Below are 12,115 nucleotides of genomic sequence, written 5' to 3' on the forward strand. Positions count from 1 at the left end.
TTTCAAAGCCCGGGATCGAACCCGGATCTGTAGTGACGCCTCAAGCCCTGCAGTGCCTTAGACCGCTGCGCCACATGGGAGGCCCTATAGCGTGCCTTCTCTGACCAACTCTCTCATCTCTTTCAGAACCATCTTCTTAACTCTAACCAATCAGGCTTCAAGACAGGTCACTCAACTGAGACTCCTCTCCTCTGTCACAGAGGCTGTCCTTGATCTATTCTCCGCTTTAAACACCGTGAACCATTAGATCCTCCTCTCCACCCTCTAAGGGCTGGATGTCTCAGGCTCTGCACACTCTTGAATTACATCCTATCTGGCAGGCCGCTTCTACCAGGTGACGTGGAGAGGATCTACAGTACCAGTCAAAAGTTTGGACACACCTACTCATTCAAGGGTTTTTCTTAATTTTTACTATTTTCTACATTGTACAATAATAGTGAAGACATCAAAACTATGAAATAACATATGGAATCAGCAGTCCCGTTCTGTGAGATTGTTGCTCCTAGACACTTCCACTTCACAATAACAGCACTTAAGTTATCTGGGGCAGCTCTAGCAGGGCAGAAATATGAAGAACTGACTTGTTGGAAAGGTGGCATCCTATGACGGTGTCACGTCAAAAGTCACTGAGCTCTTCAGTAAGGCCATTCTACTGCCAATGTTTGTCTGTGGAGATTGCATGGTTTTGTGCTTGATTTTATACACCTGTCAGCAACGGCTGTGGCTGAAATAGCCGACTCCACTCATTTGAAGGGGTGTCCAAATACTTATGCATATATAGTATAGCTTACTTACTCGTCCAATTCTTATTTCTCGTGCGTTTTTGTTCTACTTTATTTTATAGTACTACTGATATTGATTAATGCATTGTTGGGAAAGAACTTGCAAGAAAGGCATTTCACTTTACTTGTCAGAGCCAGGACGCAATATTTTTTCCTTGGCAAAAACAAAAACACCAAGTAGACTAAACTCTTTGGTACTTTAAAAACCTACTGTATGTAGAATATTGCGTTCTATAGCTTGGAAAATAAATGTGACTCTGGATGACAACATAATGATGTTTGTTTCCAACATAAGGGCTGTTTTCCTAAAGAAGTTAAATCTGCTTCGTGATTTGTTTCCTTGCCACAGTAGTGATATTGGTATTGTCCCGGCCCTAGTACTTGTGCACATAACAAAACTTGAAGCATACCAGAGTTCCCCTATCACACACACTCTGACCACTACCCGCCAAGACACACATCAGAACGACTAATTACATCAAATTTTACAAGAGCAAGCGGAGCAGGTCCTCACTAAACATATGACCTCACTCTACTGAGGACAAAAGAGTTATTCTGCCAAACCAATATAAACAGTGGTTGAAAGAGAAATATACGCAAATGTAATTCTTTCAGCTTACTGAAGCAAAAAATTCAGCAAAGTCAGGTAAAACCTTGATGAGTCATCTGTGTGGACTTTAAACGCTCAAACATTAAAGTGCCTTTGGAAAATGTCTGGCCAAGTACTGCAGTTTTAGTGTTATGCTCAAGTGTGATATGAATGATAAACAGTGTTTGATAACACACTCAGAGGGTTTCGGCATCTCTCTAACTCTTGGGTCCTGCTCAAATACCTAGTCACGTTAACCCTTTCCACTATATACAGGTTGAAAATGGCAGATTGTAATTGATAAACGCCTAAATTGGAACCCAGTTGCTGTACAGTAACATGCTATACATGACATTAGAGCCAATGTTCCCTCAAATTTTTCTCGGCATTGAGCAAATTTCAGGTCTGCTGCGTGCAAACTTCAATGTTGTGAAAATTCTGTGCAACTTCCAACGCGCGTTTACTGTGAACACTGAGGCTGTACCTGTTTAAGTTACAGTTTTAACAGTGACTAATAGGCTACTGTGGCTATTTGATCATATTGTAGGTCTATCAGAGTGGCCTACCATAAAAATCAATGGAGAGAATACATCTCATAACATTGTAACATGGAAATAGCTGTTCTATCATTCAGCCTACAGTAGTAGCCAATGTGTTGTGTTCAATGTAGGCCTACATTCCATGATACTTTTGAAAAAAAATTCAACAAAATCATGAAGGGCTTGACATTAACCTGTTTATCCACTTGTCCTTCAGAGAAGGAGGTGACTGAAAATTGTGCTGTGTTTGATGCAAGAAACCACTTCACAAAAAAATATGCATTATTCTCATACCATTATTACAGAGAATCAGACAAATTATGCTGCCCTCTGCCTATTGGCTTCTTAGCTTATTCAAGACTGTCTCAAAATACAACACAGCCCCAAAATACAACACTACCCCATTAAGAAATAAAAAAACTCTTCATAGATGTCTAGAAATGCACACATTATGTGCTCTTGTAGGAAGCAATCCCTCCCCAATTGCTGACTACAAATGATCTATAACTGGGCTAATAACTAGCAAAGAATATGAACAAAATGTGCACACGTGGCTATATGCAGCTCTCGCTTTGATCTCAAAACAAGCACATCTACTCACGACCGCTCATGCTGTAAACACAGTCCAGATCAAAGTAAATGACACAGATCCAAATATGGCAATGGTCGATTTGCATATAGGCCTACTGCAGCTCTGATTAGTTATAACGCACAAGTCTGTGTAGATTACAGGCTGAGTCATGCGTGCAAAATATTCTTACTTTGATGCGTTCTACAACAAAATCTCTTGTATGTTTTTTTTCTTCAGCATGTTGCATTGAAATCTCCACATTCGTTTGGAGAGATTGGAAACCCAAATTGGTCTACACGGTCAAGTTCTGGACTGGTTTAGATTTTATCTGTCGGAAAGATATCAGTTTGTCTCTGTGGATGGTTTGTCCTCTGACAAATTAACTGTAAATATCGGTGTCCCTCAAGGTTCCGTTTTAGGACCACTATTGTTTTCACTATATATTTTACCTCTTGGTGATGTCATTCGGAAACATAATGTTAACTTTCACTGCTATGCGGCTGACACACAGCTGTACATTTCGATGAAACATGGTGAAGCCCCAAAATTGCCCTCGCTGGAAGCCTGTGTTTCAGACATAAAGAAGTGGATGGCTGCACATGTTCTACTTTTAAACTCGGACAAAACAGAGATGCTTGTTCTAGGTCCCAAGAAACAAAGAGATCTTCTGTTGAATGTGACAATTAATCTTCATGGTTGTACAGTCATCTCAAATAAACTGTGAAGGACCTCGGCGTTACCCTGGATCCTGATCTCTCTTTTGACGAACATATCAAGACTGTTTCAAGGACATTGCAAAAATCAGAAACTTTCTGTCCAAAAATGATGCAGAAAAATGTATCCATGCTTTTGTCACTTCTAGGTTAGACTACTGCAATGCTCTACTTTCCGGCTACCCGGATAAAGCACTAAATAAACTTCAGTTAGTGCTAAACACGGCTGCTAGAATCTTGACTAGAACAAAAAAAATGGATCATATTACTCCAGTGCTAGCCTCTCTACACTGGCTTCCTGTTAAGGCAAGGGCTGATTTCAAGGTTTTACTGCTAGCCTACAAAGAATTACATGGGCTTGCTCCTACCTATCTTTCCGATTTGGTCCTGCTGTACATACCTACACGTACGCTACGGTCACAAGACGCAGGCCTCCTTACTGTCCCTAGAAATTCTAAGCAAACAGCTGGAGGCAGGGCTTTCTCCTATAGAGCTCCATTTTTATGGAATGGTCTGCCTACCCATGTGAGAGACGCAGACTTGGTCTCAACCTTTAAGTCTTTATTGAAGACTCATCTCTTCAAGTAGGTCCTATGATTGAGTGTAGTCTGGCCCAGGAGTGTGAAGGTGAACGGAAAGGCACTGGAGAAACGAACCGCCCTTGCTGTCTCTGCCTGGCCGGTTCCCCTCTCTCCACTGGGATTCTCTGCCTCTAACCCTATTACAGGGGCTGAGTCTCTGGCTTACTGGTGCTCTTCCATGCCGTCCCTAGGAGGGGTGCGTCACTTGAGTGGGTTGAGTCACTGACGTGATCTTCCTGTCTGGGTTGGCGCCCCCCCCCCTTGGGTTGTGCCGTGATGGAGATCTTTGTGGGCTATACTCGGCCTTGTCTTAGGATGGTAAGTTGGTGGTTGAAGATATCCCTCTGGTGGTGTGGGGGCTGTGCTTTGGCAAAGTGGGTGGGGTTATATCCTGCCTGTTTGGCCCTGTCTGGGGTTATCGTCGGATGGGGCCACAGTGTCTCCCGACCCCTCCTGTCTAAGCCTCCAGTATTTATGCTGCAGTAGTTTATGTGTCGGGGGCTAAGGTCAGTCTGTTATATCTGGAGTATTTCTCCTGTCTTATCTGGTGTCCTGTGTGAATTTAAGTATGCTCTCTCTAATTCTTTCTTTCTTTCTTTCTTTCTTTCTGAGGACCTGAGCCCTAGGACCATGCCTCAGGACTACCTGGCCTGATGACTCCTTGCTGTCCCCAGTCCAACTGGCCGTGCTGCTGCTCCAGTTTCAATTGTTCTGCCTGCGGCTATGGAACCCTGACCTGTTCACCGGACGTGCTACCTGTCCCAGACCTGCTGTTTTCAACTCTCTCCAGAAGAGGACTGGCCACCCCTCATAGCCTGGTTCCTCTCTAGGTTACTTCCTAGGTTCTGGCCTTTCTAGGGAGTTTTGTCTTGCCACCGTGCTTCTACACCTGCATTGCTTGCCGTTTGGGGTTTTAGGTTGGGTTTCTGTACAGCACTTTGAGATATCAGCTGATGTAAGAAGGGCTTTATAAATACATTTGATTTGAAAGTGGCCAATATTGCGTTCATTCGATCACAATTGCCACACAATTTCGAACTTATTTACATTCGTTTTTACTTACACTTGTATGTTGACTTCTCCATATTTATGTTGGCTTTAAGTTCTGGCGGCCTTTTCTTAGCAGATGTAGAATCATCGGCAATTTAATTATGGGGAGTTTCAGGCCCTGGAGTGAACAGAATTGTACACTCACACACTATCACAAACGATGGCTGAGGGGCTTACGTTGCCAACTTCCCTTGCTTGGCTAATTGTTTGGACCGACGGCAAAGGTGGCCACAGGGATTCCCCCAAGGGCATAAGGCGAGGGTAAGTGGAGGAGGGTGTGTCTTTTACGTGTTTGAAATGCAGCCAGGGTCTCCGGTTGACAGCACTGTATGGGTTCTAACCGACAGTCGTTATAAAAGTTGAGCACCGCGCAACAAGATGCCCCCATCCCTCCCACTGATTGGGCTACTTTTGCACATAGTTGTTGACCGAGTGGGAAATGCTGTAAATCGAGAGGAGTTGATGTGTTCTGAAAGATAAGACGTTGAGTATTATAATTAATACTGCTTTGATGTCATACAAGCAAACCACACATCCGTGAGTCCAAATGTGCACTTCCCATTTCTATATTTGAAAACTCATGTCATTTGTTATCAACATTTATGTTTGATCCACAGTTGCAAGGACAAGTGTTATACTCTGGGTTTTCCTGAACAGAATGAGTGTTTGTCGTATTGTGAAGAAAATTAGCTGCGCAACACGCACTTGAATGCACTCATGACTCCATTCTATGTGCACCAAAATTACATTCGGTTTGTCTGAAGTGCCTTTCGAAAGCCTAACAAGGCAAGATAATATTTTATAACTTAGCTAGCCATGTTGGCAATAGAATAAGCTTTCAAATGAAGCCCACCTGACCCAGATTTATAATGGAACGTTTTTGGATTGCGTAAGCAGCAATTGTGTGAGGGTGGGGAGAGGTGACCTCTCACTCAAACCCTTGTAATCATTTTTTCTTATCTTGCACCTACTCCAAAACGTCAATGAATATTCAAATTATGTTACTGAATGTATCCAGAGTATTTGCAGATTTCGTTATTGACAAACGCTGTGAAAATTACAGTAAACTTAAAAAGGCACATGAAATCAATGGTTTAGTGTTTGGATTCAGTCTTGTGCCAGATTAACTGTTTTGTCCTCACCTTCGGCCTGATCATTTCCCCATGAACTCCAAAGTTCTCTTTCAATTGCTACCATGGTCATGCATATGCTTTTTATACTTCTTCTGTTAGAATCATTTCAATTTGGCCCCGTCCATATAAGCCACTTTCCACAAGCGTAAGGGGTTAACCAACTGTGTGTCTGAGCAAAGCCCTCCTAGCCTAACCCATATCCATCTCCTACATCAGCCATAAGGTTTGCATGCCTGCCTACTTTACATGCAGGACACCTCTCACTCCAACCACTGCAGTGAGTGAGGCAACAGGATGGCAACAGGCAAGACCACCTCTCATTTGTTAAAAGCCCACAGACAGCTGGATGGACCTCTCAGGTCTTTACAGCAGTCTTCCTGTCAGTCAGTGTAGCTTACCTGCACCTGTGTCCTGAGAGTTGAGCACCTCCAGGGCATGCATCATGGCACTGGCGAATACGTTGGCATCCTCCTTGCTGCCAAAGTTGAGGCCGTAGACCTGCCTGGCATCGCGCCACTGGTGGAAGGTCTGCGTGGCCTGGTTGTACTTGAGCCCCTTGGGAATGGCACAGTTTATTACCACCTGGAGAAGGAGAGGGGGGGAGAGGTGAGATGGTTTATTCTGAAGTACTGAAAGGTCTATTTGTGTTGCTCAAAACAAGTTTATCGCCCTTATAGGGAGAAGGAGAGGTGAGATGGTTTTGGGACAGCTTTTCTGAAGCACAGAAAGAACTGTGTTGCTCAGAACACGTTTATCATGATAACAGGAAATGCAGCTTTCTAGAGCACATAATAGGTCTACTCTATAAAGTGAGTCACAGTACAGCTAATACACCTCAGTCCGTCTAAAAGCACTTAAGAACCGCCACACTCACTACAGTAAAGTACACGCCACCTTGAAATGTTAAATATGTGGTTATTTAATCACTTTGGCATATGACCAAGAAGAAACGCTGTGTCAGTCTTCAGGTTAGAGAAACATGAGCACACCTTTCATAAATAAATGGAGGGAATCAAATGAGCTGCGTTTAGCTCCCAAGCAATCATTCCCAGCTTGAGGATCAAGATAGTTATTCAATTCTAGAATGTTAGGGTTGGCGAAAGCTGTGGAAAAAATACCTAGAATATCCGCACCACATTTATTTGAAATATCTAGAATTGAATCGAACATTCCTTTGGCTCTTGAAAGTGAAGATGTGTTGGTTACTAGCTTTATTTTTCCTCTGGGCGGCCAGGCCAGAGATTTACATAATCTGTTCTCTCATTTCTTGTTGATGAGCACAGTGAGGCACCCAACGGAGCAGAGAAAACAAACAAGCTGTCGTTTCAACTCCAGTTAGAGACAGAGGAACAGTAGAGGAACGGCGCATAACACATATAGTTCATCTGGCCCCTATCAGAAATCAGCAGTACTGTACCCCAGCCAAGAATCACTCGGGAACTCCGTTAGGTTTCAGCCTAGTCAGGCTCTGAGCAGTATTCAAGGCCTAGGCTACAGATTTCACTGCTGCAGTCACCAGATGAAAGAGTCAGTGCAAAGGGAAAGTGTGCCACAGTATATTGCTACCTTACAGTCTAATAAAGATGCATAAATTGAAGAAGAATCTGAAATGTGCAAAGTATATTGCGCCTATTCATCATCTTTTGATTTTTTTGGATTTATTATTTTAAATCAACTAGTTTCAACTTCAGCCATCATAAGTGTGTTTCATATAGATTAGTTGAAATGACCACGACAAGCCAAAGCCTCAACACCCCAGATAGATAGTCTATCTTCCTGTGATCGATTCTCTGCACTAAACAGATGCAGACAGGTGGCTGTATCAGTCGAATAATAATAAGCAGCATCAAATCTTCACATGTCTTGCCTCCATACCGTCTCATTTTAGATAAGTCAATAATCACATCAATATTAATCACACACTGCAGTGTGTGTACTGTTGCAAATCTCTGCTCATAATAATTAGAAACCAGAAAACCATCAGAGGGCCTAATTAACATGCATCAGGATTGCTGTCGGATTAAAGTCTTACTAAAAGAGTTATGAAGCAATATAAAAACATCTCCCTTCATGATCAGCTTATTGACTCACTAAGTAGAGAGTGAAGACTACATCTGTGACAACAGAAATCCTACATCAGGTCCGTGTTCGTTAAGCCTTTAGTGGTCCTTGGGCTACTAACCAGTTTGCTGCTATGAACCCACAACAGGGTGTCAACGTGACCTTTCCATGGAGTCCAAGGATCATCTGAACCCAGTTCTAAGAACAGTCAAGTCCCTCCTACATGCTGAGGTCGCTTTGAGTGTCTATAGGGGAGGCGTGAAGGACCTTTCCCATTGTGTTGAAACAAATAACAACAGCAGGAGAGCAAGGCCTCGTAATGACCTATCCTCCTCTCTTCCCACGGGATGGGAGACGTCAGGGAGAAGACAGAGAGGGTTCTGGGATTGCTGATGAAGCACATGCCGACCGGCGGGCACTCCCTCGCCCTCTCCTACAGGAGGAACGCTGTGTGTTAGATGGATTCTCAGTCACGCCTCACCGTCATACAGGGTCAGCGGACAAACAGCCTCCCGTGACTGTGCGCGCACACACATGCGCACACACACACACACACACACACACACACGCACACACACACACACACACACACACTCCTGGGGTCTACGTGCAGTACTCATCCATCACAAGACATTGCAGGGCCTTGAGGGTATGGATTCTGCAACGCTTAGCGGCTGTAGAAACAACAGCAAGACCTTCCTACTCTGGAGACACTGCACTATAGACACTATAGACACTATAGACACTATAGACACTTCACTCATCACAGGAATGAGACTATTGGATCAGTACTTAGTGACGTCTGTTTTTGTATATCTACATCAAATTGTCCTTCACACACAGTATAGGTCTACAGCAATTGTAAGGACAAGTGTGAGACCAAGAGAAGGAGAGGGCCAGCAATAGCTTTTTATTGGATTGGTAAAATTAAACCAATAACATTGAGGTTTTTCCACTGCGTTAAATCCTTCTGCTCCAGTTTGCTGCTCTACATTAAGTAATAGACAGGCAGAACAGGGTCAGGCATTCCACAAATAAGGCCTTCAAAGTTAATGGGGGGTAGGAACTCTAAATTAGATTCTTAAAAAGTGGTCAGGGTTTATTGCTTCAGGGGGAACAAATGGCGACTACTGAGTGTTTTTTAATAAAGTCTTCAAAGAAATAAAAACATCAAGAGTGAAATATTACTTGACACCCTGCATCAGGGCTGGGTTTGATGTCATCCTTAACTGGCCTCTGTGGTGTTAGTTCTCTGAGGGGAGCGAGGTGCTACACTGGGATTCCAAACTTCCTGGATTTACTGGCCCTCATTATGGTAGAAAGTACTTAATTTAAAAAAATTATTTAACTAGGCAAGTCAGTTAAGAACAAATTCTTATTTACAATGACAGCCTACTCCTGCCAAACCCTAACGATGCTGGGCCAATTGTGCGCCACCCTATGGGACTCCCAATCACGGCCGGTTGTGATACAGCCTGGAATCGAACCAAGGTCTGTAGTGACGCCTCTAGCACTGAGATGCAGAGCCTTAGAGCGCTGCGCCACTCGAAGTGGTCTGCACAGGACTGATTTCTTCATCCCATCCCTCAGCTTTTCATACCGCACCAGCCCGCTCCCGCTGGCTTTCTGTCCGACTCCCACCAGCTCCCGGAAGAACTGGTCCCGAACCCAACCGCAGTCCCACAATGTTATCTTAGGCATACGTAACGAAGCTCACTTCCCAGCCATGGTCCCAGCAATTTTGAACCCTATAGGCAATATCAAGAGTTGTTAAATTACCAGCAATTCTCACATGGCCCATTATATTAGGCTATCGGCATTACTGGGATACATCAGCCAATAGGATAGGCGTAGTTTGAAGAGCGCAGAGTGGGTGAGAGAGCGGACACTTTCTCTCAAGCTACATTTAGCATATACAGTGGGGGAAAAAAAGTATTTGATCCCCTGCTGATTTTGTACATTTGCCCACTGACAAAGAAAGGATCAGTCTATAATTTTAATGGTAGGTTTATTTGAACAGTGAGAGACAGAATAACAACAAAAATATCCAGAAACACGCATCTCAGAAATGTTATAAATTGATTTCCATTTTAATGAGGAAAATAAGTATTTGACCCCCTCTCAATCAGAAAGAATTCTGGCTCCCAGGTGTCTTTTATACAGGTAACGAGCTGAGATTAGGAGCACACTCTTAACCTGTTATGGCTAGGGGGCAGTATTTTCACGGCCGGATAAAAAACGTACCCGATTTAATCTGATTATTACTCCTGCCCAGAAACTAGAATATGCATATAATTATTAGCTTTGGATAGAAAACACTCCAAAGTTTCTAAAACTGTTTGAATGGTGTCTGTGAGTATAACAGAACTCATTTGGCAGGCCAAAACCTGAGAAGATTCTGTACAGGAAGTACCCTGTCTGACCATTTCTTGGCCTTCTTGATTATCTCTATCCAATACAGGGGATCTCTGCTGTTACGTGACACTTTCTATGGCTCCCATGGGCTCTCAGAAGGCGGCAAAAAGCTGAATCGTGGCTTTGCAGGCTCTGGCTGAAAAAAAGTAGCGCGTTTGGATAGTGGCCGGTCACAGTAATATGAAACTCAGGCTCGTGCACGAGGGGATCCCATGTTTTTATTTTCTCTCTCTTTGTACGTATACACACTTTCCCGGTCGGAATATTATCGCTTTTTTGCGAGAAAAGTGGCATAAAAATTTATTTTAAACAGCGGTTGACATGCTTCGAAGTACGGTAATGGAATATTTAGAAATCTTTTGTCACGAAATGCGTCGAGCGCGTGACCCTTATTTACACTTCGGATAGTGTCTTGAACGCACGAACAAAACGCTGCTGTTTGGATATAACTATGGATTATTTTGAACCAAACCAACATTTGTTATTGAAGTAGCAGCCCTGGGAGTGCATTCTGGCAAAGAACACCAAAGGTAATCAAACTTTTCTAATAGTAAATCGGAGTTTGGTCAGGGCTAAACTTGGTGGGTGTCAAAATAGCTAGCCGTGATGGCTGGGCTACTCAGAATATTGCAAAATGTGCTTTCACCGAAAAGCTATTTTAAAATCGGACACCTCGATTGCACAAAGGAGTTCTGTATCTATAATTCTTTAAATAATTGTTATGTTTTTGAGAACGGTGAGGAATCAGCCCAGAACTACACGGGAGGATCTTGTCAATGATCTCAAGGCAGCTGGGACCATAGTCACCAAGAAAACAATTGGTAACACACTACGCCGTGAAGGACTGAAATCCTGCAGCGCCCTCAAGGTCCCCCTGCTCAAGAATACATATACATGCCCGTCTGAAGTTTGCCACTGAATTTCTGAATGACTCCAAGGACAACTGGTGAAAGTGTTGTGGTCAGATGAGACCAAAATGGAGCTCTTTGACATCAACTCAACTCGCCGTATTTGGAGGAGGAGGAATGCTGCCTATGACCCCAAGAACACCATCTCCACCGTCAAACATGGAGGTGGAAACATAATGTTTTGGGGGTGTTTTTCTGCTAAGAGGACAGGACAACTTCCAAGCATCAAAGGGACAATGGACGGGGCCATGTACCGTCAAATCTTGGGTGAGAACCTCCTTCCCTCAGCCAGGGCATTGAAAATGGGTCGTGGATGGGTATTCCAGCATGACAATGACCCAAAACACATGGCCAAGGCAACAAAGGAGTGGCTCAAGAAGAAGCAAATTAAGTTCCTGGAGTGGCCTAGCCAGTCTCCAGACCTTAATTCCATAGGAAATCTGTGGAGGGAGCTGAAGGTTCGAGTTGCCAAACGTCAGCCTCGAAACCTTAATGACTTGGAGAAGATCTGCAAAGAGGAGTGGGACAAAATCCCTCCTGAGATGTGTGCAAACCTGGTGGCCAACTACAAGAAAAGTCTGACCTCTGTGATTGCCAACAAGGGTTTTGCCACCAAGTACTAAGTCATGTTTTGCAGAGGGGTCAAATACTGATTTCCCTCATTAAAATGCAAATCATTTTATAACATTTTTGACATGCGTTTTTCGGGATATTTTGTTGTTATTCTGTCTCTCACTGTTCAAATAAACCTACCATTAAGATTATAGACTGAT

The 12,115-nt window shown here is 43.5% G+C and overlaps 1 protein-coding gene across 5 annotated transcripts in view; it reads right to left on the reverse strand.

Annotated features, from left to right (window-relative positions):
- The window catches only part of enah (ENAH actin regulator), a 131,266-nt gene that overhangs the window by 49,280 nt on the left and 69,871 nt on the right, over positions 1-12,115 (reverse strand). For all 5 annotated transcript variants that reach the window (XM_029750320.1, XM_029750306.1, XM_029750339.1 and 2 more), the window contains exon 3: positions 6,357-6,540. In XM_029750320.1, coding sequence (XP_029606180.1) covers positions 6,357-6,540 — 184 coding nt within the window. The remainder of the gene's footprint in view (positions 1-6,356; positions 6,541-12,115) is intronic.

The sequence above is a fragment of the Salmo trutta genome, chromosome 1, assembly GCF_901001165.1.
Source record: "Salmo trutta chromosome 1, fSalTru1.1, whole genome shotgun sequence".
Lineage (NCBI taxonomy): Eukaryota > Metazoa > Chordata > Actinopteri > Salmoniformes > Salmonidae > Salmo > Salmo trutta.